The sequence below is a fragment of the Leptopilina boulardi genome, unplaced genomic scaffold (assembly GCF_019393585.1).
Source record: "Leptopilina boulardi isolate dan_hultmark-lab unplaced genomic scaffold, ZJU_Lbou_2.1 LbouV2_165, whole genome shotgun sequence".
Classification (NCBI taxonomy): domain Eukaryota; kingdom Metazoa; phylum Arthropoda; class Insecta; order Hymenoptera; family Figitidae; genus Leptopilina; species Leptopilina boulardi.
In genome coordinates, this window is record NW_026137713.1 from 1,287,889 (window position 1) to 1,311,672 (window position 23,784).

Below are 23,784 nucleotides of genomic sequence, written 5' to 3' on the forward strand. Positions count from 1 at the left end.
GTGAAGAAACCACGTCGGCAACCTCCACGTGCCGTTCAGGGAACATTTGGGCGCCCCAAATTGTAGGTCGTCATTGCGTTTGTAAGGTGGAGGGAGAGTTTAAGGTTTTTTGGAGAGGGGTGATCTCTTGCTCGTCGCCCCTGACTTTGCCATTCGACAACGACGAGTTTTGTTCGGTTTCATTCGACGATTCTCGTATCAACTCGTATCGAGTAGGAGGTAAACATTACACAGTATGATTGGTTGTCCCGAGGCGGGTCCTTCGGATTTCGTCGCCTTTTACTATAATATACAACAAAATATATACACGTTAAATCTCGTTGTGGATACAAGTGAATTATAACAACCGCGACCATGCTAACAAGAAATTCAATGTGACATTAGTTTACTAAAAAAAAAAAAAAAGAAGAACAAAAAAGTGTTAAAATTTCAAATGGACCACTGATTTAAAACAATTTTGTGAACTGCCTATTTATAGTGTGTAACCGGAGGAGAACTGTCAAATATTTTTTCTAAACAATTGGTGAGTTTGACAACAAATTTTTTTTTTTTTTTAATAATTGTATTTTTATGTTTCGTATTTTCAAACGGAAAATATATCCGTGGAACGTTTGAAGGCGAAATTATTTAATTTTTTCATTAATCAAAACAGAAATAATATTTTTTTACAAGAAAGAGAAAAAATTACGATAAATTCAAAAATTTACTCCAAAAAATAGTTTTTGATAAACAACTGACATTTTTTTTAATTTTACAAGTATTTATAAAGTGTAAAAAATAGTTTACTCCAAAAACAAATTTTTTAATATTCAATAGTGTAATATTTTTGTAAAATATAATTGTTTTCCATTTTATTTATTTTTTTGTAAATATTCGTTTATTTACGTCGATTTTAAAATATTTTGTTCTTCAATTTGCACTTTTAAAATTTGATAAAAAAAAATATCAATAATAGAGGCTGAATTTCAAAAATGCGAAAAAAACCGAAATTTTTTGTAAAAAACCGTTAATCATGAGCGAAAGAAAAATCGAGTGCAATATTTGATATTAGGATTTTTTTTTTTTTTTTGGAGATTAGGGCGTATTATTAGAGAGACGATGTCTTTAAGATAAGTTGCGCATCAGTTTTAGCGCAGGCCAAGTTTACCCCTCGGAATATATGAGGGGTTCCTTGATACAGAGAGAGAAACCGTTTTGTAGGTGTCCGCTCTATGGGATCAATATTTTTTTTAATTCTGATTATAAATTTAAAAAAAAAAAAAAAAAAACAATCGATATTTAATTTTTTAAAAAAATGTGTATACTATTGTAAATTTGCCTAGAGAAACCGCTAGAGGTACTCATATATTCTTGTGATGTAACTCGACGTCCTTACCGCGGGTTGAGTTGCACGAGGTCGGTGATCGCTATAAAAAAATGTGGCGAGTACACGTGGAGGCAGCCGATCATGGTTTCTCAACAAGAGCTTAATGCATTGGCTGCCATCTCATCGTCGACTGCCTCATCGCGAATAACGACGCGCGTGTAGCCTCAGTAATAACGTCGTTGCGACTTTCACGACCGTATTTGTTCTTTTATACACACACGAGTCTCATCGACACAATACTCTACGTGTGGCTAATTGTCTCTATATTCAATTAATTTTACAATTTTTTGTTTAAAAAAAAAAAAAAAATTTATTCATATCGATATAATTTCAAAAGGGTATGTTTTTTCCTCTCATTTATTTAAAAAAAAAAAAAAAAAAACAATTTTTTTTATTACCTTTGTAGAAATTAGTACTTGCAGAAATTTTTCTATTGAGGAATTTTGAAAATCAGCACTTTTGCGATTTTTTTTTTCTTTTTTTATTTCTGAGTTGAAATTGCGCTGAGTTGGAGTTTTTAAGTGATAGTTAATCTCCGACAAGTTTCTTCGTCCGAGAACTATTATGACAATTTTTTTTTTTTTACTATGCAAAATTTTAAAGAAGTTTTTGTAATAAAAATTTTTTTAAAAAATTGCTATTAACGCGACGCGTGCTCTTTAAAGAAACAGGTCGCTGACCTATTTCGTACCACATTCTGTATTGTTTACAAAAAATTCTTACAAATTTTTTGGCTAATCTTTAGAATATGGATTTTTTTTGGGGGGAATATGAATAAAATTTACGAGTGATTTTACGCACCCTTGCAAGGAAGTAGTTTTTTGGAGTATTATAACTTTTACCCTAAATTGGCAGAGGAAAAAGTTATATCTATTGAAGAGGGTCAAAAGTGGAAGTCTGCGCTCGCGCGAAGGGTGGGCGGTTTTGGGTTAAAAAAAAAACAAGATTGAGGGGGAAATAGTGTCTGCAATACGTTTGAGATTCAGGTCGGTGCGTAATCAACAAAAACGTACGACGCATTTCATAGTGCACCGGGACAAACTTTTGTTAGCCTCTATTCTTGATATTCATATTTAGAAATTATGAATTCTACCCTCGGTATAATTTTTAATTTGTCAAAATAAAAAATATAAATTTAAAAAAGATGATTTTTATTAACTTGAAAAATTATATTATTTCAGATAATATCTTCTCATCGAGAATGGTAGGCTACTATCATCAATCGGAGACAATATTAAAGCGTGAAACAACGCCAAAGCCAGTGGCAATTGTCGCTTCAAAATTGGAACCAATAAAACCAGTAAAAAGTCTTGTGTGCAGTCCTGACTTGTCAGCGTTCACATCACCTGCCGCTGAACGTTTAACAACACACAATGAAAAGCCCTATCAATGTATGTTGTGTCAAAAAATATTCGATCAAAAAAACGTTTACCAAAGTCACCTGAGAACTCATGGCAAAGAGGGCGAGGATCCATACAGGTGTAATATTTGCAGTAAAACATTTGCCGTACCAGCACGACTCACAAGGCATTATCGTACTCATACCGGTGAAAAACCCTATCAATGTGAATATTGCAATAAAGCATTTTCGGTTAAGGAAAATCTAAGTGTTCATCGACGTATTCACACCAATGAGCGTCCTTATAAATGTGACGTTTGCGAAAGAGCATTTGAGCATAGTGGCAAACTTCACAGGCACATGCGAATTCACACCGGTGAACGTCCACACAAATGTTCAGTTTGTGAAAAAACATTCATTCAAAGTGGTCAACTTGTTATTCACATGCGTACGCACACGGGTGAAAAACCATATGTATGTAAATCATGCGGCAAAGGATTTACATGCTCAAAACAACTCAAAGTTCATACACGAACTCACACTGGGGAAAAACCCTATAAATGCGAAGTATGCGGCAAATCATTTGGCTATAATCACGTTTTAAAACTTCATCAAGTCAATCATTATGGTGCAAAAGTCTATAAATGCACACTCTGCAATGAGACATTTACGAATAAAAAAAATATGGAAGCTCACATTAAAGTTCATTCCGATTCGGTTCCAACAAATCAAGAACAAGAAATTGCTCCCAATAAGGAGAATAAGACTGAGGAACAAGAACAAAGTTACAATAATACAGGAAGGGATTTCTCCTATTATGTTTATCAAAGGGATCAGTATTCACAGCCAATTGGAGGAGTGAATCCAGCATTATTAGCCGCAGCGGCAGCCGCTGCCGTTGAGGAACGATCCTTTCAGGAGCCATCAACGCAAGTTTTTCTCTATCCCGAATTATCGCCTGCCTATTCACCTTATTCATCGTACAGTGGACCGAGTAGTGATTCATTGACTGAAAATGAATCGATACTCAATTTACCCGGTAATGATGCACGTCGAAGAGTTGAAGCTGCCCTTGAAGCAGTCGAGGAACAACGTCAACGTGAATGTGGTATAAATGTTGAGAAACATCCAATTCTCACACCGCCAAGCAGTAATCCCGTGAGTCCAGCACCATCACCAGATCCACTTGATCTCGTTATACCCGTAAAAGAAACACTCATTCTCCCACCGCGTAAACGTTGTAAAATGATTCTCGAATCAATGGAACACGAACGTTCTGGTATTAATGCACAGAGACAAAATTCTGTCATTCAATTTGCTCGCGCCTCATAGTCATTCACAATTTTTAGAAAAGCCAAGGAAATAATTAATTTTTTTTCCGATTTTTTTTTTTTTTTAAATTTTAAAAAACCGGTGTTTAGCAATGCTTTATTTATTTCGTCGATCACTTTTCCCATATTCAAAAAGCTCAATAATTGAGCGAGCGATCATTAAAGACTTTAAAAACTACCAAACAATTAATATCTCTGTGATAAGAATTTTTTTTTTAAATTCGTACAAAATTTACAGAAACATATTTTTATTTTACGAAAGAAAAAAAAGTTTCGTATAGTGTTTTCTTTAAAAAAAGAAAAATTAAATTTCCAAAATGTAAATTTTTACGAAAAGTACACTAAAAAAAATAATCTTTTTTTTTTTGAAAAATAATAATTTTTGAGGTAAAATTCAAATTTCTTTCATTTCTGTAAATTTTTGCGAATTTTTTCCATGTGTGTAAAGTGAGAGGGAGCTGCGAGCCCACTGCCAGTTTTTAAAAAAAAAAAGTGTTTAGCGTAAACGTATACGCGCGGGTCACATTTTATTTAGAGCATTTTTTTTTCGCGACCTACATTTCTAATTTTTAATATGTTATTATTATCTATTTTCATTTGTAGTATTTACATTTTAAAAAAGCGAATTTTTTTTTTTTTTTTTTTTAAATGTGTATTACAAATTTTATTTCGAAACCGCAAAAAAAAGCATTTCTAAGACTTTAAAAATCTAAATAGATTCTTCACAAAAGTCGATATTATAATGAAAGAAAAAAGAAAAAAAAATACGAAGGGCTCTAATCGTTGCATTATAGCGTATATATATATATATATAACATTATTTATATTTCTCTTAAAATATTCTATAATCTAATTTTTAAGGCGTACACGGCGGTGTGACATTATTCCTGTCCCCGCAAAAAACGCATAGAACTGATTACTTATAAAGTTATCACTTCATAATGCGATTCCATTCGATTTTTCATTCATTATTTCGATTTTTTCCCTTGTCCACTTTTTTGTCACTTAAAAAATTTACTGAAAATCAAATTTTTTATCTGGATTTGATCTAAAAAAATTTGTTTTTATTTATTAGAAAATTATTTATTGAATTGATGAAATTTTGTACTTAATTGTTTGAAAATAGATATTTAATTTACACTGAATAATTTTTTTTTTTTTTTTTTTTTGGAAAAAAATAAAAGTGGACAAAGAATTTAAAAATTCATAAATCGAACACTCGTACCGGAATACGTATAATAATAAGAAGTCATTGTCTTGTCAAAGTATTTGATCGTTTATCGCTGTTATTTGGCTTTCGATATAGAATAAATAAGAAACTTAAAAAAAATTTAGGTGGTGGATTTGGATTTTACAGAGCGGGAGCTTCGTGGCGTTCCGTCATTTACGAGCGTTAAAGTCACCAAAGTTTCAAATAGATTCCTCTCCACTGCTTTCTATATAAATATATATATATATTATTATTATTATTATTCTTTTAGCCATTAATTTTTAGAATATTATCGAAAATGTTGTATGCGCCAGGAAGCAAGGTTCTGTAATTTGAAAACATTTTTAGAGAAACAAAAATCTATGAATGGAGTTTTAAATCAGTTACAAAAATTTTTCTTTTTAAAAAAACATTTTTGCTAATATTTTTTTCTTAGAGTTTATTTATTCTGAAAAATTTCAAAAATTTACAGATTATTTATGAAAAAAAAAAAAAAAATTTTATCAAATCTAATTTGATTAATATTTTGTTTTTAGTCTTCATTAAATGAAGATTTGTTTTACTTTGAATCTTTTATTAAAAAAAAAAAAAAAAAAAAATTTCTTATTTTAAAAATATTTCTTTAAAAGAATTTTTATTTCAATTTTATTTTTCATTATGGTACGATGTTCGAAATCCATTTCATATTATATTGTCATGTTATATCTAGATGAAATATTTGAAACATCTCATTCATTCATTTACATCAATGAAAAAAAAAAAAAAAAAAAAATCAAGCGCTAATATGACACAAACCGCCTGCCATTAAATTTGTATATCGTATTGTTAAAAAATAAATATTATAAAACAACCTCAGTGTGAGTGAAAAGAAAAAAAAAGAACGAGTGCATATGTAAATATTATTTATAAATTAAATATCAAGTGAAACGCATGTTACATTGTACGTCTTAAGTTTATAATCAAGTTTGAAAATTTAAAAAAAAAATGTAGACAAGTTCATGTAACAGCTAGACATTTAATATTATTATTATTATTATTATTATATTGTGAAAAAAATGAAATCCGCAATATCCAAAAAGTGGGATTCGTCGTGACTGTGTGTTGTTATTACATTGTTTTTTTGTATATAGTCTCGAAAGCATTATATATTTAAATTTAAGAGAGGTTGTCTGTTGGAATGTACAATGATTTATTTGGTAAAAAGAAGAAAAAAAAAACTGATGATTTATTATTAATTTTTCGTAAAGTGCACTATATAATTGTGACTTTCACAGTCACTTGTCCTACAAATCAATAAACATTTTCAGTTAATTAACAAATTTTGTTATTATTGTCCTTTATTCCTTTTTCTATTATTAGTAATCTAAATTTTTCGCACACAGACAAGTTTTTCAAATTTCGTTAATAATTTTTATTTAAATTACATGATATTTTTTTTTGTTTTATTGATTTTGAGAATTTTTCGTTGTTTCAGATTTCGGCATAAGGATGTATAAGAAATTCTTTGAGCTGTTATAGTAAAAAAAAAAAAAAAAAAAAAAAAATTGCTGCCATTTATCTTCTACGTCTTCGCTGGACGCAGTGGGTTTACCGAAAATCGATAAAGCTGGGTTTGGAGATTCAAGGGACGTGTTTCTTTTTCTTGTTTTTATTCTTTGAAATCAAAAATAATATCTTATTTTAATGAAAAGTGACACTTGAGAAAATTTTTAAAAAATTTAATTTCTCTATTTTGTTGTCAAAATTTGCAGAAGATATTTTTTCTCCATTTAATTGAAATTAATTTTGAATTAACATTAGAATTGAAAATAATTTTTCTAATTTTGATTTTTGATTTTTTTTTTTTTTCATGCCAGTAAACATAACTTCGCCTGAGAATTTCTTTGCCGCACTGACCAGCGACAGGTCGACGAACCTTAAGCTTAAAAAGGAATTCAAAGAGGACCAAGGTTTTAAAAGATACTTGACCCTTCATTAAAAACGAATGAAATTTTATAATTTCTCTTTCTTTAAATTTGGAAAATTGCTTCAAACAATTATTTTTTCTTAAAGAAAATGTAAGTATAGTTATTATAAATTTTTAACAGACAAAATTTATTTATCTTTGAAAATATAAACGTAATAAAAAATTTAATTTTCTAAATAATCTTTTAATGTTTAGTTTCGAAAAAAAAGAATTTTAATTTTGAAAAAAAGAGTAAAATTTTGTTTATTCACAATTATTATTGTTATTATTATTATTATTATTATTATTATTATTATTATTATTATTACAAAAGTAGATCTAATTTTGTTTGTTTCTGTTTTGGAATTCTTTTTTTGGCTACGAAACTAGGTTATACCCTATATGCCAAGATACCAAAGAAGGAGAATATTGTGGAAAATCGCAAGGGGGAAAAATGTGAAAGAAATAAAGGAGGGTTGGCGCGCCTTTCTATATATATATATATATATATATATATATATATATATATATATAAGACACGTGTAGAATCTTTTGCTACCCTTCTGAAATTTTCACCCCTAAAAAGGACATTCCCTACGATTAATGGATTCCTTTGGATGCGCATGGGGTATATTATGACGATATACACTTACACACACATTTATCTCGTATCCAGGCGTATCACGATAACATCGAAAAACATTCTTTTAAGGCCAACACGTGGAAACCGTCACAACAAGATACTGCGTAGATGAACTTACAAAAAGGGCAAGTGAGAGAGGCGATTCCAAAAAATTACTCAACGCATTTTTTCGGATTTACTTTTTCTCCCTTTCTTCAAGTAATGCTCTATTCCCCGAAGGTAACTTTCATTTTTATATATATATTATTCTCTGCTCTCTTTTTTTCAAACCCCCCCTTAAAGAATTATCCAAACTTTTCCACATAAATTTTAGGGTCAATTTTTCTCGATATAATCAGAAAGTAGTTTGTTTTTCTTTTATTTAAATATTCAATTTTGTAAGATTACTTTTTTTTCGATAATTAGTAAATGTATTTATATTTTGGAAAAAAGAAATAAATTTTCTTTTTTGTGGTGAAATCATGTTCTAAAATTAATTCTCTTGTAATTAAAAAAAAAAAAAAAAAAATGTACTTAAAATTGAAAATCTTACTGCTGCTGTCATCTTTCGACAAATTACCGAAGAGAGTAAAGCAAAAATGAATTAATGGTAATAAAATTTTTTTTAAATAGAATTTTTGATATCAAATTAAATTCACATTTGTTGAAAATAAATTCTTTTAAGTTTTCAATTAAAAAAATTATAAACAATGGAAAATATTTATAATTGAATTCCGGATGTTGCTCCCACTTCTAAATTGACAAATGAAATGCTTACAACAATTATAATTAAATTTGATTGGTAGATAAAGTTTCATTATTTAAAATAAACCAATCGCTGTCTGTTATTTCAAATTTTTCAGTTCCGAAACAAAAAAGCAGGTGGCGCTGTTTTGTTTCGCAATCGATACGTGATATCCGGTTTTGATGTGAGTGTTGAAGACGCCATTTTCGGGTAAAACGTTTCTGCAATAAGGACGTGAGTGTTTTTTTTTCCCACAATTAATATATTTAATAAATAAGAAAACAAAAATCATTTATTTCTAATGCAAATAATATTTTATGTTAATTCAGAAAAAAAATCGAAAAATAATCGTATGTGAGAAAATTTATTATTATCTAAACGAATAAACGCTCGTAATTTTTTGTTATTTGTCGTGTGCTAATGCGAGGCATTTCAGAAAGTTCACCACACACAATGGCCGAAGATTTTGATGTTGAGGCAATGCTGGAGGCGCCATATAGAAAAGGGGTAAGTTAAATTTTGATATTTTGTTTTAATTTTGTTTTTTTTTTTTGTGTTCGGTGATGAAATTCATCGTCGCAGTTTTGTAACATGGGCCTTGCGGTGTTTGTCGTTTTAAACAAAATGGCATTCATCGCGTTGTCCATCTTTATTCTATAAAAAAAAAAAAAAGTTCGTATCTTCTGTTACATACTGCCTATTGATCAATACCACCATTTTCTGTACTTATAGATCATACGTAACATGTACCCTCGCGCTCGTACGATGTTCCACAGCGAGTTCCTAGAATGCACTTAAATATGAGGTACTGCGAATGACATCATATATCATTATCAACATATTTCCATTCGTGAGAAAGTTATTATTGTTAGGAATTTTTTTTTCTTTTTTAGATAAAAAAAAATGTACGTACTTTCCATGTGAGAGTCATTTGCTAGAACATTCAACTAGGTCGATGGTTAAATATTTCTATTTTTTTTTTTTTTTTAAATATATTTGAAAATCCTTGGAAAGCAGTTTTAGGTTTATTTTTTATTTTTTAAATATATTTGAAAATCCTTGGAAAGCAGTTTTAGGTTTATTTTTATCCAGGATTATCATTGATTGAGGAAAGAAAAATGTTGGTTAATGTACTTTTAATGACTTTAATCATTGGTAATCCTGTATTTGCTTTGTTTCTTAATGTAAATTTAAAATTATGAAATAATTTGATTAATTAAATGTTTGAAATAAATTTTACAAAAAATTTCCTTGGGTTTAAAAATTAAGAATTTTTAAAGAAAATGGGTTGAAAGAATAAAAAAAAAAAAATTGCGGAATTGATTTTTTGTTTTTATAAAAGTAGAATCAACGTTTAAGGTAAAAAAAAAAGGGGGAAATTGTCCAAGGATTAGAGATAGGATTTAGGGCCATCTCGTGTTACTTTGAAAACGTTCTATTCTTTGACGAGGGCTCTCTTTTGCAGAAGAAAAAGGCTGTGTGATTTGGCCATTGGTAGAATTTAAGACCAAGGCATGCTCAACCCGAGATTGCTATGCTTTCCTAAAACCCGATAAGCGATAGAAAAAGAATTGGTAAGTTTGAGCTGTGCGTCGCATAATGCGCCTTAGCTCAATTCATCTCTCCCTTACCCGAATCGTAATTCAAAATCTAGCTGATTCGAAATTTTGAGATGTCAACCACACAATGGGAACCTCGAGTTGTCGCCGATTGATGAGAGTGCAATAATTTCTTTTTTTTGTTTAAATATGCCAGAAAAAAATTTTCATTTTGTACTCTTGAGCCTTAAAAAAAAAAAAAAAAAAAAAAATCAAATTTTTTCTCGATATATTTTTTGTTACAATTTAATTAACTTTGAATGATTTGCTTTTTGTCCCCTTGTTCGCGCGTCCCCGACACCTTGGCTGTTTGGCAATGGCATTCAACTGTTTGGCTGTTCGTAGGAGCAAGATACTACTTCCAAAGACAAGTCATCCAAGGAGAATGGAACCAGTCGCAAAACATCTGGGTGAGTAAATTTTTTCTTTATAACATTCATCAATCATCAAGTTCCAAAGGCCACAAAAAAAAAAAAAATAATAATTTTGTCTTTGGATTTATTTTTAGATGATGATTTAATTTGTTTTTCATTTCGATACAATTTGTATATAGAATTTTTTTTTTGACTCACTTTCCCGTGGAAGAATTCCTGAAATCTATCAACAAATTACGATTTTTTTTATTTTTTGCTGAGAAAAAAAAAATTCTGCATATTTGTAGACCCGATGTTAGTAGTTTCAACTTTCATACGGGGGGAAAACATATGCTAGAGGAAAAATATCATCGTTACTTATTTTACATGATTATTTTTTTCTGTAAATGTTCTGGTGATAAACATTTTACAATTATTAAAGCGAGAGCTCCAATTACAATTTAAAAACATTTTTATTCGTAATTTGTTGAGAATTTGTTTTCCTAAACAATTTTTTTTTTTAAAGATAAATCACCGGTACTCTGCCATGCTTTGTATTTTGTATTCAGCTTATTATATTTTAATAATTCATTTTTTTTTTTTGCAATTTCTCTTAAAATACAAAGTTTAAAAATTCGGTAAGTCCATTTCTTGGTAATTAAAAAGAAGAAACTGCTTTTTTAAACGATAATTATTGTGGTAAAAAAAAAACAGTACTTGAATTTTTAGTTATGGCATCTACTTGAAGTTATATTCTCTTTGTTATAGACACCATACAAATAGTGTAAATGCCGCTTATTTTGATAATTCCAAAGGTTAAACACCTCAATATGGTGAGTATATAGGCAGAATACTTGTACAAAACCTGGAATAATTTAATTTATAAAAAAATACCCAAATATTGTTCGTCGATTCATTCGAATGAGTACCGTGTAAGGAGAATTCGCTAAGTTAAAAATTTTTTTTTTAGTATTTTTTTTTTTTAACTTCTCTATAATTTCTAATTATGTATAATTAATAATAACAATTAGTTATATATAGTTGAGATCATTTTTTTAAAAACGGAAATTTATTATTGCATTTTTTTTTTAAATAGTAGCATTTGTCATAAAAAAAATAATAATAATTGGAATTCTAATTAAAGAAAACAAATTTCTATTTATTTATTTTTCAGAAAGAGTAAACATCGTTCGAGGAGTCGTTCAAGGTCTCGCGATCGTCGGGACAAAGATAGAAAAGATCGCGACAGAGACAGAGATCGTGATCGTGAAAGGGATCGAGACAGAGACAGGGACAGAGATCGGGATCGAGATCGTGAAAGAGATAGGGATCGTGATCGTGAACGTGTTCGTGATCATGACAGGGATCGAAAACGAAGAACGCGATCACGTGAAAGACGTGGTGGCGATCGAGAGAGAGATGACAAGGATCGCGATAGAAAAGAAAGGGATCGTGATCGTGATCGAGAGAGAAGAAGAAAGAGATCACTTACACCAATCACACTTCCCAGAGCTCGTCCTCCATTTGGAAGAGGTGTCAGTCCATTAGGAATGTAAGTATCTTTTTTTTTTTACTGCTGCAATCTTGTTTTTTTACAATATTCTTTTTATACAGAAGGAATGATGAATTAACACCAGAAGAACGAGACGCAAGAACTGTATTTTGCATGCAATTGAGTCAAAGGATAAGAGCACGTGATTTAGAAGAATTTTTCTCAAGTGTTGGTAAAGTTCAAGATGTGCGACTTATTACTTGTAATAAAACAAGACGTTTCAAAGGAATTTCTTATGTTGAATTCAAGGATCCTGAAAGTGTTACACTGGTGATTATGAAATCCATTTTTAATTTTATTATTTATATTAATGAGTTTGTTTTATTTTTGTTTTCTCTTTCCTAGGCATTGGGATTGTCGGGACAAAAATTATTAGGTGTTCCAATTGTTGTTCAACATACGCAGGCGGAAAAAAATCGAATGGGAAATTCAATGCCTAATTTAATGCCAAAAGGACAAACTGGTCCAATGCGATTATACGTTGGTTCATTGCATTTTAATATAACTGAAGATATGTTGCGTGGGATTTTTGAACCTTTTGGAAAAATTGACAATATTCAACTTATAATGGATCCGGAAACTGGACGAAGTAAAGGATACGGTTTTCTCACTGTGAGTATATATAGTTTAAAATAAAAAGAAAAAAATGTGGAAAGGAAATAATTTTTTTTTTCTATTTTGCAGTTTAGGAATTCGGACGATGCAAAGAAAGCTTTGGAGCAATTGAATGGTTTCGAACTTGCTGGTAGACCGATGAAAGTTGGCAACGTTACGGAGAGGACAGATTTGATGCAAGGCCCGTCTCTTCTTGATACGGATGAATTGGATCGAAGTGGCATTGATTTAGGCGCTACTGGAAGATTACAGTTAATGTTCAAATTGGCAGAAGGAACAGGTCTAGAAATTCCACAAGCTGCCGCTAATGCTTTAAATATGGCACCAACTCTGTCAACTCCACAACCTCCACCACAAGCCGCGCCACCAATTGCTACTCAGTGTTTCATGCTTTCAAATATGTTCGATCCACAAAAGTAAGTTCTTTTTTTTTTTAATTTAATTTAAAAAAGAGGCATATTTGTAGACCCGATGTTAGTAGTTTCAACTTTCATACGGGGGGAAAACATATGCCAGATTAATTGTCATTATTATTGATTTTACTCGGAAACATTGTAAATGATATTCTGATGATAAACAGTTATTTTAATTTAAAATTTATTGTATTTTTGATAAGGAAAATTGAATTTAATAACAATTCTCTTTTTCTTTTTTTTTTTTAGTGAGACAAATCCAACATGGGCGAAGGAAATTCGTGACGATGTAATTGAGGAATGTAACAAACACGGAGGAGTTTTACATGTTTATGTTGATCAGGCATCAGCTCAGGGTAATGTTTATGTTAAATGTCCATCGATTGCAACGGCAGTGGCTGCTGTTAATTCATTGCATGGTCGTTGGTTCGCTGGACGTGTTATAACTGCCGCTTATGTACCAGTTGTCAACTATCATTCACTATTCCCTGATGCAATGACTGCTCTTCAATTACTTGTTCCCAGTGCACCGAGACGAGGTAGTATATGATCATAAAAAAAAGAGAAAAACAAATAACCTCGTCTGTGATTTATCGTAGTTTGACTAATCATTGATATTCCTTTCGCTACTCTAAAAATAAAATTCTAGTGTTAATTTATTTTTTTTTTTTTTTTTTTCTTCAAAAAAAAAAAAATGGTAAATATTTTCAAAATTCATTATAGCGAAAGGATTATTTACAAATTAACGCACCATTTATAAACTTCACATAAAACGTGTATCTCACGATTTTATAGTGAAATTTATTTTTTTTTCTTTCTCTCTGAAAAAATGACGATTCTTTTGTGTTATTTTTTGAAAAATTACACTATGTGTAATATTTTTTCTTTCTTTTTTTTTCCGCTAATATCATTGAAAAGCACTGGAAATTTTTGTTGACTATAACAGTTTTTTGTTTTCCTTTTTTTTTTTTTTTTTTTTTTTTTTTTTTTTTTTTTTTTTTTAGAAGTAAGATTACAAATGGTTCGTAGTTTTGTTACATTTCTACGATGATGAATTAGAATTGAGGTCTGCAGAAAAAGAAATTATTTAATTGTTGTGCCATTTTATGATTAAAATATATTTGCGAGAATAAACTTTGAAAAAAAAAAAAAAATGAAGTCTGTAATATAAAAAAAATAAGAAAAAAAAACTCTTATTGGTGCTCAATTTTATATTTTAATTAGATTTACGAAATGTCATTTATTTCTGCAAAAAAGAAATTTAAATAATTTCGAAATGAAAAAACTTTTTTTGAAGATTAATCAAAGGAATAATAATTTCGAGAATATTTCAAAGATTTGTATATTTGAATTTTAGAAATTTTATTTTTTTTCTATATTTATTTCTTAACTTAGTGAATTTTATAAAAATAAATAAAACTTTTATGTAAATACATTGTTTTGTATTTAAATTTGTGCACGATATTGAAAGATGGTGTACTTATTTGAATTTTGATTTAAAAGAAAATTCAAAACCAAATTTAAAAATAAATCTGCAGATCTCTCGTATATGTTCTCGAAGTACTGAAGTAAACTGTATATAATTTTTGTAAATGAATAAAAATAGACGAAAAATTACTTTAGGTAATGTATCTTTTAAAAAAAACACGGATAACGTGGATGTATTCTTTTGATTCTTCTATAAATCATGTTAATGTGAATATATCGAGTTTTTCACTAAGAAAACCTTGAGCCCTTTTTGTTTCTAGTAAAGGATTTAATTTTGATTATTTAAATATTTTTTTATTGTATAATTTATGAAAATTTATTTTTATAATTTAGTTCAATTAAATTACAATTTTTTTTTAAATAATTGAAAATATTGCTGTAAATTAAATTTTTAAGGGAAAATAAAGGTAAGTTGTTAAATTTATAATTTTATTAAAATATGTAATATAAATTTACTGAATTGTGTTAAATATTTTTTAATTTTAAATCAGCGCATAAAGAAATGTGATCACTGGGAAAAACAACTGAAGGAATTGCAATGTGTAGCGCTAATTCTTCGTTACTTGGCATTGGAATAACTTGTTCTACTTCGAGACGTTCCGTTTGATAAAAAATATAATCTAAACAATCGGAAAAATCGACGGTATAATTTGTGTATTCCGGAGTGCCACATGCGCTAGCAAATTGAATATTCTGCGATAGTGAAATATTCGTCACCGCTTCCTCTGGAACTGCAAAGTAAGTATTTTTTTTTTTATTAGTAAATTAAATTATTAATTAGGCATTAAAATTACTTACAACTATTCCAGTCTTTAAAATCGTTAGGTACAAATCCCGTGGTCATTAATTGATATATACCACATTCTGGTATACTATTAAAATCGCCGCATAAAATTAAATTAACATTTAAATCTGGATTCTGAAATAATTATTTAAATTAATAATTTCAATTAATGTGAAAAAAAATTAAATTCCAGGATATTAAAATGAAAGTACCTGTTCTTTAAATTTATTGGCAATATGTTCAACATATTTTACTGCAAAGAAACCTTGCAATAATCTTATATGATCTGCATTTGGATGAAAGTATAAATGTGTATTTCCAACAATGAGAATTTCCGATGGATTTTCTTTGAATTTTAACGTTGTCACCTGTTAACAAATTAAAACTTGTGAATTAATTCAATAATTAATTATTCTATAGGCAAAAAAAAAAAATCAATTTACTTGCACTGATGTATTTCTCTCCATGAATCGAATTTTTGTTTTTTCATTTTCAATTTTCTCCCATGTGGATTTAAAATTTTCTAAATCTAAATTTTGACTTATAATAACTGAATCAAAGTCGAGTTTTTCGAATTTTTTCTTATTATAAAATGTGCAAAGTCCTTCAACAACTTCGGCACCTTTACGATTAAAAACACTGTCGTAATTTAAAATTGACAATGTTGGCTCATAATCAGAAGTGTAAATTTTTTCATCAACCTCTTGCAAGCATATTATGTCTGAATTAAATCCTTTAAAAATACAAAAATTTTGAATTAGTTTAGTAAAATTTAGGATAACAATATATTTATAAATACAAACCTATTATTTCTTTAATAATTAATTGTTTTCGATAGTCTATATGTAATGCATAAGGTGGACAATAGGGAAATAAAACTCCCCTTGAATAATCCGAATCTGCATAAGTATCAGCTAATATATTATAGGACATTACTCGAAAACTGAAAAAAAAATTCAACTTAAATATTGTTCGTTTGATTTAAATTTTGAATTTATTATACCTGTTGTTAGTTAATTTATTTTTTGCAAATTCATGTCTATCTTCAAATGGACAACGACCTGGACCAGCCTCCACTAAATTTGGTGACACTATTTCTGTACATGGTCCAATTTGTTCTTCATTTCCAGGTATACAACTCATTTTTAATTTATATCCCATATCATCTGATTTTGGTATATAAAAATATCCTTTTCCTATTTCCTTCCAAACAGGTGGTTTATTTGGTGTGCTTGATAATAAATTTTTATACCATGTAAAATTTGAATTTTGAATATTTGTGAAACTTGTTAAAAATTTCGATGGATATGTGGGAAAACCAACTAAAATACTTTGTGGCAATGAAATAACTTCAATCCATGGTACATTTTGTTTAATTGAAAATTTTGATTCACAAATTTTTAATGTCAATTGAGAAACATTTTGAAATGCTATTTCACATGGTGTATCATCATCAATTGTTATTTCATTTCGTAAAAGTGATATTTCCATTGATTTTTGAATTTCATCATCGCTATCTTCCTTGGTTTCTTGATTTTTCTTTTGTTTCTTGAATTTTTTTATCTTTTTTTTAGATATAATTTTACCAACATTAACATCAACTCTTTTTAAAAATGACGATACGGGTTCACTGGCTTTTCTTTGAAAATTAAATTGTCTATCTATTTTTAAATCTTGATCAATATATCGAAATGTAAATTCAAAGGTTTCTTGTCCTTTGCCAAAACGTAAATATGCTTCATTCATGTTATAAGTACAAGATGAATTATATTTTAAATTAATTTGTTGCACTAATCGAGTAGCTGACGTAAACAATGTTGAGGTTAGAAATTGTTTTCGTGTATACCACATTTGTAAAAATAGATCATTCAATATATAATTAATAGTCGTATAAATTACAGAAATCAGTTATTCAAATTTAATCACTAACATTCTTTTAAAAAAAACAATTTAAATTACATTATTGTTATTTGTTTATTAATTGCACACGTTTTTTTTTAACAATTCCCTTTAATCATTACTAAAAACAAAATTCTCATATAGATGAATTTTAAAAAATTTGTAGACCTAAGGCAGTGGCGCTGTCTATCGAATAATAATACAAACTAACATTATTATTGTTTGTGTCTCATCTATGTCATGTTTCATGAAGTAGCAACAATAACATTATTGTTATTAATTTTATATTAACAAAATTTTATTAAACAAATTATTATACATCCATTGTGTATAGTTATGTAATTGTGTAAATTTGTCTATTCCATTAATTGAAATTTACAAATATGTTAAATGTGTTAAAAGAATTTGTGACACAGTTTTTGTGATTGCCCTCCTGTGTTTATAACCTGTAAAAAAAAAAATGTACACAAAGTTCTATATTTTTGTGTTCATTTTATATTATCTTGTTAAAATTGAAAATGCCAATGTTTGTTATCCTAATTATTGTCAAAATAAGGTAAGATATTTCAAAAAATAATTGTAATTGTTTACAATAATTTTTCTTCTTTTACGTATGAAATTCCTTTGTTGATGTCCTGTCAAGGACGAGTATATGTTTCTTTTTTTTGATAATTGTTTATTATTTGTAAGATTTACTTTATTATTAATTTCACAAAAAAAACAACAACTAAATACTTATGTGAAGCCAAAAAACAGACAGTATGTATGAATAAGGCTTCTGAGGATTGATATTGTAATTATCAATATTGTTGTGCTTCTTTGACAGCAAATGTCAAATTCAAATTATTTATTATGTATGATACAGGTTAATAATTATTTCTAATCAATGTTTTTTTTCAGTACTTTATACGGTTTTTTAAATTTTATTCCTCAGTTTTTATTTATTATTGTTTCTTTTTTGCACAATTCTAGTTTTATTGTAAATAATTTCTAATTATCATTTCTATTTTTCTTAGACCCTGTTAAAACCAGAATTGGAAATATTGTGCCTTTTAACACCTGTAGAGAGAGGAGAAGGTACAAATATTTCTTTTATTTTCCATTTTTCGCAATTTTCCGTTTTTTTTTTTTTATTGCTATAGTAGAAATCAGCCATACATTTTGTTTCCTCATGAGTGCTGGAAAGGTTACATTTATTTTAGCTTTCTCTATAGTCTTTTTTTTGCAAAATTATTTTGCTTAAAGGCTTTTATTGAAAAAAAAATATATATATTTAAATTATTTTGTGAAATTAAATTGTTTTTTAATGCAACTAAAACAAGAATCTGGAATGCTGTGCTTTCTGGCATCTCTAGGAAAGGAGAAAGGTAGAAATTTATTTTGAAAAAGAAAAATTAAGATTTTTTTCCCCCAATTTATTTAATAATAGAAAATTTTAATATTAAATTAATATAGAGAAATTAAGAAACTAGAATACTTATTTCGATTTATTTTGAATTGATTTTATTTTTTCTTTTTTAATTTAGAATGTGTGAATCTAAAATTCGATAATTTGGGACATTTGCCACCACATGGTGTACCTTTGGTAAATTTGAAATTATCAGCCTATGTTGTTTCGGGAAATTTGAAAGATAAAGCAACTGCTTTTAATCTTTCTATATCTGACATTAATTTTCGCAGTGAGTTTAAAAATTTATACATATTTATTTTTTAATTGAAATATAAAATGTTATATTGTTTTTTGTTATTTTTTAGGGCTCGTGACAAGATATCAAAGTGCAAGTCAAGAAAAATTGTCAGCTTGTCGTCATGTTGAATTTTATGGAAATAAAACACAACAATGGCCAAAAGATTTTTTTGTTTCGTGTCCATTTTCAGATGAAACATACGAAACAACTCCATATCGTTTGGAATATTTAATTGAATCATATAATTATGAATATAGTCGAAAATTGGTATTTATCGTACCAAGACATAGATTTATTGGTAAGATATTAATTTTTTGTGGTAAAATATTTTATTTTATATTTTTAATTTCAATTTTTTTTTTTTTTTTTAATTTTCAGACGATACAGTACGTGATGTGAAAATGTTTACACCATTTGTTTATGTTGATGTTTCGGATACAGTGACGTTGACATTGTTTATACAAACTGTACCTGAGAGATTAAATGTGTCTGATTATCGTGTTTGGTTGATAAATAATAATACTGGTAAAATAATTGATTTGATTTTTCGAGAAAAACGAAATGGACATATTCAACATTCTTTTCCCGTTGATGAGGGAGTTTATTATTTTAAAGTTGCGGCTTTACATTTCGATTGCAATGAATATGGCTGTGTAAACAGTACTTCACCGTTAATTAGCATAAGTAATTTTTTTTTTGAATATTCTTTGCTATTCATTTTTTTTATATATATTTAATTGTTTTTCTTTTTTTTCTAGAACAAGTTTCTCATCGTCTTTTAATAATGATTATAAGCGTCATTTGGATACCGCCTGTTCTTTTCTATGCTATGTATCATGTCTATAAAGTCTACAAAAAGAAAGGTAAGTGGTAATTATTTTTAAACAAAAAATTATTTTCTATCTCTGTCTTTTTTTGGGGGAAAAAACAGTGATGCTAAAGAAAACGGACATAAAACCAAATTGTCTATTGGTTTATTCGCCTACACATTCCGCTCATGTAAATGTCATGATTGAATTGACAAAATATTTAAGAGGCTGCAGCATTAATGCAATGATTGATTCATTAGATATTCCTGAAACTGCAAGCAAGGTATGAATTTATTTTTAAATTTTTTATTTTAATTATATTAGAAATTTAATTTAATTTTCTTATACAGGATCCAGGTCTCTGGTGTAATGATGCATTCCACAGTGCGGATGTTGTTTTAATAGCCTCATCACCACCTCGTGATGATGTTTCAGTTCCTGTTATTTATCGTAATATGGATAAACAATCATTAAGATTGCTCAAAGAAAATTATCCTCAGGGTGATAAAAATTATTATTCTCTACAATTTCCTTATTGTGAATTGGATAGTGTTCCACAGGAAGCAAGACATTTTAAACGTTTTTTTCTACCTGACGATTTGGAAAAATTGGTGAAAACAATTCATAAAGTTGAGAGCATTGAAATATTTGGTGTCTCATCGAGAAATTTTATTGAAGCGGTGAAAATTGCTAAAATTGATGTTCTTCGCATTGATGACAAAAGTCCGAAAAATTTGGATGAGACCGGTGAGAATTTCATTTTTTACGAATATATATTTTTTTTCAAAATAATAATTAAGAAATTCTAAAAGGGAAATTTTAGTTTTTGAATTAATTTTTTAAAAAACAATTTTTTTTGCAGATAATCTTTTAATGCCTGTGAGTAAGGAAGAATTTTTCGATTTGAATCATGATAAAGAGACTGATGATAAAGATGGGGATATTACGGACGGTAGCGTGAGTCCAAAATACTTCAAAACAAATATTGAAGAGCTCAATTTACTTGGCGATAATGGCGATGGTGATCCTCTCACTTACGTGACGCCTAATGATGAATCTGAATTTCATATTGAGAAATTAGATTTGTAATCTCACTGTTTTTTTTTTAGACTGAATCTCGAAGACTTCACTTGATTTTTTTTTTAATTTTCATAATGAATGAAGAACTTATTTATTTAGGGTGAGTTTTTTTTTAGAAACATATTTTTAGTCAAAATGATTTTTTTTTTTTCATTGAAATTTTTAATGAAAAATTTTCTATATATTTTTTTATCTGTCACTATTTTTTTAATTTTGAAAATTTAATAAAACTCGAAGCATTTTGTCTTGTGAGTAAAGTAAATTATAAAAATTAACGAAAAAATTAAATTTTTTGAAATTTCTTATAATGTGATAAATGAAATGCTTTAAAAAGAGATTAAAAATTATAACTTATAATTTAATTTAATTATCATTTAAAATGTGATTAAATTAAATTTGTTCAAAAATTTAATATATATTTATTAAAAAATAAATTGTCTCTGATTAAAAATTGGAAACATATTTAAAGAGATTTTTATTGAAAATGTTTTGGACTCTGAATGGTACACAGTATTGAGTAGCCAGTAGTGTTTCTTTCACTTTTTTTTTTGCATAAGTGTGCGATTTATTATTATTTTTTTTTTTTATTACATAGTAATTACAAGCATTTAATAACGGCGAGCTAATTGGCCGTGATAGACAATCAGACATTGGTCGATAATCCGTCTTACGAATAAAAAGAAGCAAACATTTTTACTTTCCAAAAACAAAAAACCAGTTTAAAAAATTTATTCTTCAACCCGCGACAATTTCCACCAATAAGTTGATAAAATAAATTAAAAAGATTTCAAAGAATTTAGTACAAAATTTTTTTTTTTTTAATTAAATAGTTTTTGAAATCTTTTTAATTTGAAAATTTTTTACTATAATTTTTTTTTTACTTTTAACATTTTAATTTTTTTATTATTTATATTTTATCAATTGTTGAATTTTATTTTTTGTGGAATTTGTCGCGAGTAAAGAAGCATCAACTTAAAAATATAGAATAAAATGTACTTAAATAATGTGAAAGTAAAAAAGTTTAGTTTCAAATTAATCTTAAGAGAGCCGCCTTTTTGAAATTATTGTTATAATTGTTAAAGCAATGCGAGCTTTTTTTTCTATGAGGTATACGTTGAAAATATTTATCTATTTTTTTTAAATAAATAGTGATACTACTGGAATGTGATTTTTATACATAAATACAAAAAAAAAATGTTGATATATATATTATAATTAAAAACTTTGATTAGGTATGGAAAACACAGTCTTTATTTTGTTGTCATATGGATTTGAATAGAAAAAGAAAAGAAATAAAAAAAAAAATAAAAGATCTTTGCGTAATTGGCAAAGGGGCTCAATAACTGTGGCTTTTAAATAGTAATTAGAAAAGTAGGAAACTTTTATACAAAATAGATCTTAAGGAAGTAATAAAAAATATTTTCTATATAAGATTATTAATTTGGTTTTTTAAAGGAAGTTTTTTTGTGTTTGATAAAAAAAAGAAATCTTCGATTAATTGAGGAAAATTATAAATAGCAATTTAGCAGAATTTTGCTGCTTTCGATTGATTGTATAGGAAGAATTTTGAAAAAAAAACAAATGTTCGAAACTACTGTAATTAGATAATTATAAATAAATAATGTTTAAATAATTGTTGATTTTAATTTAAATTGTCAATCGACGATTTATAAAATTATATAGAAATAGAACAAATAGAATTTAACATAATTTTAACAGGTGTTAATTTGAATTTCAACAATAGATTTTCCGAATTTATAGCTTAGTGATATTTTATGAAAATGCAAAATCGCGTCGCGCACTATGATTTAGTTTCATTTTAGCTAAGACTGTAAATTCTAAGATCGACAATTATATTTTATTATATTAGTTTACTATTATTTATTTTAGATAACGATACGTTGCTTTATTTTTTACACAAAAATATTGTTATTTCGTTTTTAATGCCTTTGGTATTTTTTTTTTCCTGCGCACTTTTCTTTTATTCTTTGGTCCTATTCACTTGACTATCACGACTGATGCTTTCTTTTCTTTTTTTTCAGACTTGACTTAGATTCATCGCAAAAAATCATAACTTATTTATTTACAAAAATCTTTCGTTAGATGAACAATTTAAAATTGATTAATTTTTTTAAATTGTTCGCCTTTTAACAAAAACAATAAGTACCATTATAACATTAAGAATAACATTTTGCCAAGTACTCTTTGGCAATTTTTACGCACAAATTCTTTTTCCTTTTTTCAGTTGTGGAAAAATTCTTTCCAAAAGAATCTCGCTTTTGAAAATTTAAAAAGCGAATAACGATTTTGGAGATTTTTATATGTGTCGCGCTGTATTCAAACAGGTGATTTTTTTACAATCTCAAATGCGGTTTTTTTTTTTTTTTTTTTGCTTTTCTTTTTCAGACTAAATTTGCATTCGCTACCACTGATGATTGATGTTCAATGACATTATTGAAGAGAAGAAGATCTTGATCGACATTTTTTTTCCCCTGCATGTCAATATATGATTGTGGTCTTTCATTTGTGGGTGTTGAGAGATCATTTTCACTATTACTTGTTACACTCGAATTTCGAAATTTTATTGGACTCTCATAGTGATTGATATTCATACTCGCGGGACGATCATTAACGTATGGTGATTTTATTGGTTCCTCGGGAAACGAGGCAATGGGATTTTGCCAAAGTGTATGTAATTTATCAACCTTGTCACTTTTTGTCATAGGCTCAAAAAATGGTTTACTCAAATAATTCACTGCATTCGAGCCAATTATTTTCGATGATGTTGAACCACCATCCAAAATTCCATCGCCAGGCGATTCTTCAAAAGAAAATATTAACGGTGAGTGTAAAATAAAGATTTATATATAATTTGTTAATAAAAGTAATTGTCTTGAAACTTTAGAAAAAGAAATTAAAATATTTTTTTTTTTTTTTGGTGTAAAAA

The 23,784-nt window shown here is 28.0% G+C and overlaps 5 protein-coding genes across 10 annotated transcripts in view; 3 read left to right on the forward strand and 2 right to left on the reverse strand.

Annotated features, from left to right (window-relative positions):
* The first annotated feature begins 220 nt into the window (after positions 1 to 220).
* LOC127277023 (zinc finger protein ZFP2-like) lies at positions 221 to 6,565 on the forward strand. 2 transcript variants are annotated; one of them, XM_051297816.1, is made up of 2 exons: positions 221 to 523; positions 2,548 to 6,565. In XM_051297816.1, the coding sequence occupies exon 2, from the start codon at positions 2,568 to 2,570 to the stop codon at positions 4,035 to 4,037; it is 1,470 nt and encodes a 489-aa protein (XP_051153773.1). In that variant the 5' UTR covers positions 221 to 523; positions 2,548 to 2,567; the 3' UTR covers positions 4,038 to 6,565. The 2 variants fall into 2 exon arrangements, with proteins under 2 accessions (XP_051153773.1, XP_051153774.1); XM_051297817.1 differs by lacking the exon at positions 221 to 523 and adding an exon at positions 1,549 to 1,704.
* A 1,319-nt stretch (positions 6,566 to 7,884) lies between these two features.
* Positions 7,885 to 14,789, forward strand: LOC127277022 (RNA-binding protein 39). 2 transcript variants are annotated; one of them, XM_051297815.1, is made up of 9 exons: positions 7,904 to 8,053; positions 8,677 to 8,792; positions 8,995 to 9,065; positions 10,502 to 10,566; positions 11,684 to 12,061; positions 12,124 to 12,331; positions 12,407 to 12,673; positions 12,746 to 13,092; positions 13,339 to 14,789. In XM_051297815.1, exons 3-9 carry the CDS (start codon positions 9,012 to 9,014, stop codon positions 13,637 to 13,639), a joined length of 1,620 nt encoding a protein of 539 aa, XP_051153772.1. In that variant the 5' UTR covers positions 7,904 to 8,053; positions 8,677 to 8,792; positions 8,995 to 9,011; the 3' UTR covers positions 13,640 to 14,789. The 2 variants fall into 2 exon arrangements, with proteins under 2 accessions (XP_051153771.1, XP_051153772.1); XM_051297814.1 differs by having other exon boundaries at positions 7,885 to 8,053; positions 8,677 to 9,065.
* Positions 13,745 to 17,383, reverse strand: LOC127277021 (2',5'-phosphodiesterase 12). Its single transcript, XM_051297813.1, has 6 exons — positions 16,365 to 17,383; positions 16,165 to 16,304; positions 15,805 to 16,094; positions 15,574 to 15,729; positions 15,376 to 15,496; positions 13,745 to 15,308 (listed from the first exon to the last, which is right to left on the reverse strand). The coding sequence occupies exons 1-6, from the start codon at positions 17,210 to 17,212 to the stop codon at positions 15,043 to 15,045; spliced, it is 1,821 nt and encodes a 606-aa protein (XP_051153770.1). The 5' UTR covers positions 17,213 to 17,383; the 3' UTR covers positions 13,745 to 15,042.
* Positions 17,384 to 17,508: 125 nt separating this feature from the next.
* Positions 17,509 to 22,470, forward strand: LOC127277030 (uncharacterized). 4 transcript variants are annotated; one of them, XM_051297822.1, is made up of 10 exons: positions 17,509 to 17,816; positions 18,277 to 18,337; positions 18,583 to 18,627; positions 18,787 to 18,939; positions 19,016 to 19,246; positions 19,327 to 19,632; positions 19,707 to 19,811; positions 19,880 to 20,040; positions 20,108 to 20,504; positions 20,620 to 22,470. In XM_051297822.1, the coding sequence occupies exons 1-10, from the start codon at positions 17,721 to 17,723 to the stop codon at positions 20,844 to 20,846; spliced, it is 1,782 nt and encodes a 593-aa protein (XP_051153779.1). In that variant the 5' UTR covers positions 17,509 to 17,720; the 3' UTR covers positions 20,847 to 22,470. The 4 variants fall into 4 exon arrangements, with proteins under 4 accessions (XP_051153779.1, XP_051153780.1, XP_051153782.1 ...); XM_051297825.1 differs by lacking the exon at positions 17,509 to 17,816 and adding an exon at positions 17,984 to 18,125; XM_051297823.1 differs by lacking the exon at positions 18,583 to 18,627 and having other exon boundaries at positions 17,510 to 17,816.
* LOC127277026 (proto-oncogene tyrosine-protein kinase receptor Ret) overlaps positions 21,707 to 23,784 on the reverse strand; it is a 36,949-nt gene continuing 34,871 nt past the window's right edge. Inside the window, exon 20 of the mRNA XM_051297819.1 lies at positions 21,707 to 23,658. Coding sequence (XP_051153776.1) covers positions 23,240 to 23,658 — 419 coding nt within the window. The 3' untranslated portion in view covers positions 21,707 to 23,239. The remainder of the gene's footprint in view (positions 23,659 to 23,784) is intronic.

Coding starts and splice junctions, on each gene's coding strand:
- LOC127277023 (XM_051297816.1), top strand. CDS start 2,568: ATGGTAGGCTACTATCATCAATCGGAGACAATATTAAAGCGTGAAACA.
- LOC127277022 (XM_051297814.1), top strand. CDS start 8,979: ATGCGAGGCATTTCAGAAAGTTCACCACACACAATGGCCGAAGATTTT. Junction 9,066..10,501: donor AGGCGCCATATAGAAAAGGG/GTAAGTTAAATT, acceptor GGCTGTTCGTAG/GAGCAAGATACTACTTCCAA. Junction 12,674..12,745: donor AAGGATACGGTTTTCTCACT/GTGAGTATATAT, acceptor TCTATTTTGCAG/TTTAGGAATTCGGACGATGC.
- LOC127277030 (XM_051297822.1), top strand. CDS start 17,721: ATGTACACAAAGTTCTATATTTTTGTGTTCATTTTATATTATCTTGTT. Junction 18,940..19,015: donor ATCTGACATTAATTTTCGCA/GTGAGTTTAAAA, acceptor GTTATTTTTTAG/GGCTCGTGACAAGATATCAA. Junction 20,041..20,107: donor TTCCTGAAACTGCAAGCAAG/GTATGAATTTAT, acceptor TTTCTTATACAG/GATCCAGGTCTCTGGTGTAA.
- LOC127277021 (XM_051297813.1), bottom strand. CDS start 17,212: ATGTGGTATACACGAAAACAATTTCTAACCTCAACATTGTTTACGTCA. Junction 15,497..15,573: donor CCAATAAATTTAAAGAACAG/GTACTTTCATTT, acceptor TAATTATTTCAG/AATCCAGATTTAAATGTTAA. Junction 15,309..15,375: donor TTTTAAAGACTGGAATAGTT/GTAAGTAATTTT, acceptor CTTACTTTGCAG/TTCCAGAGGAAGCGGTGACG.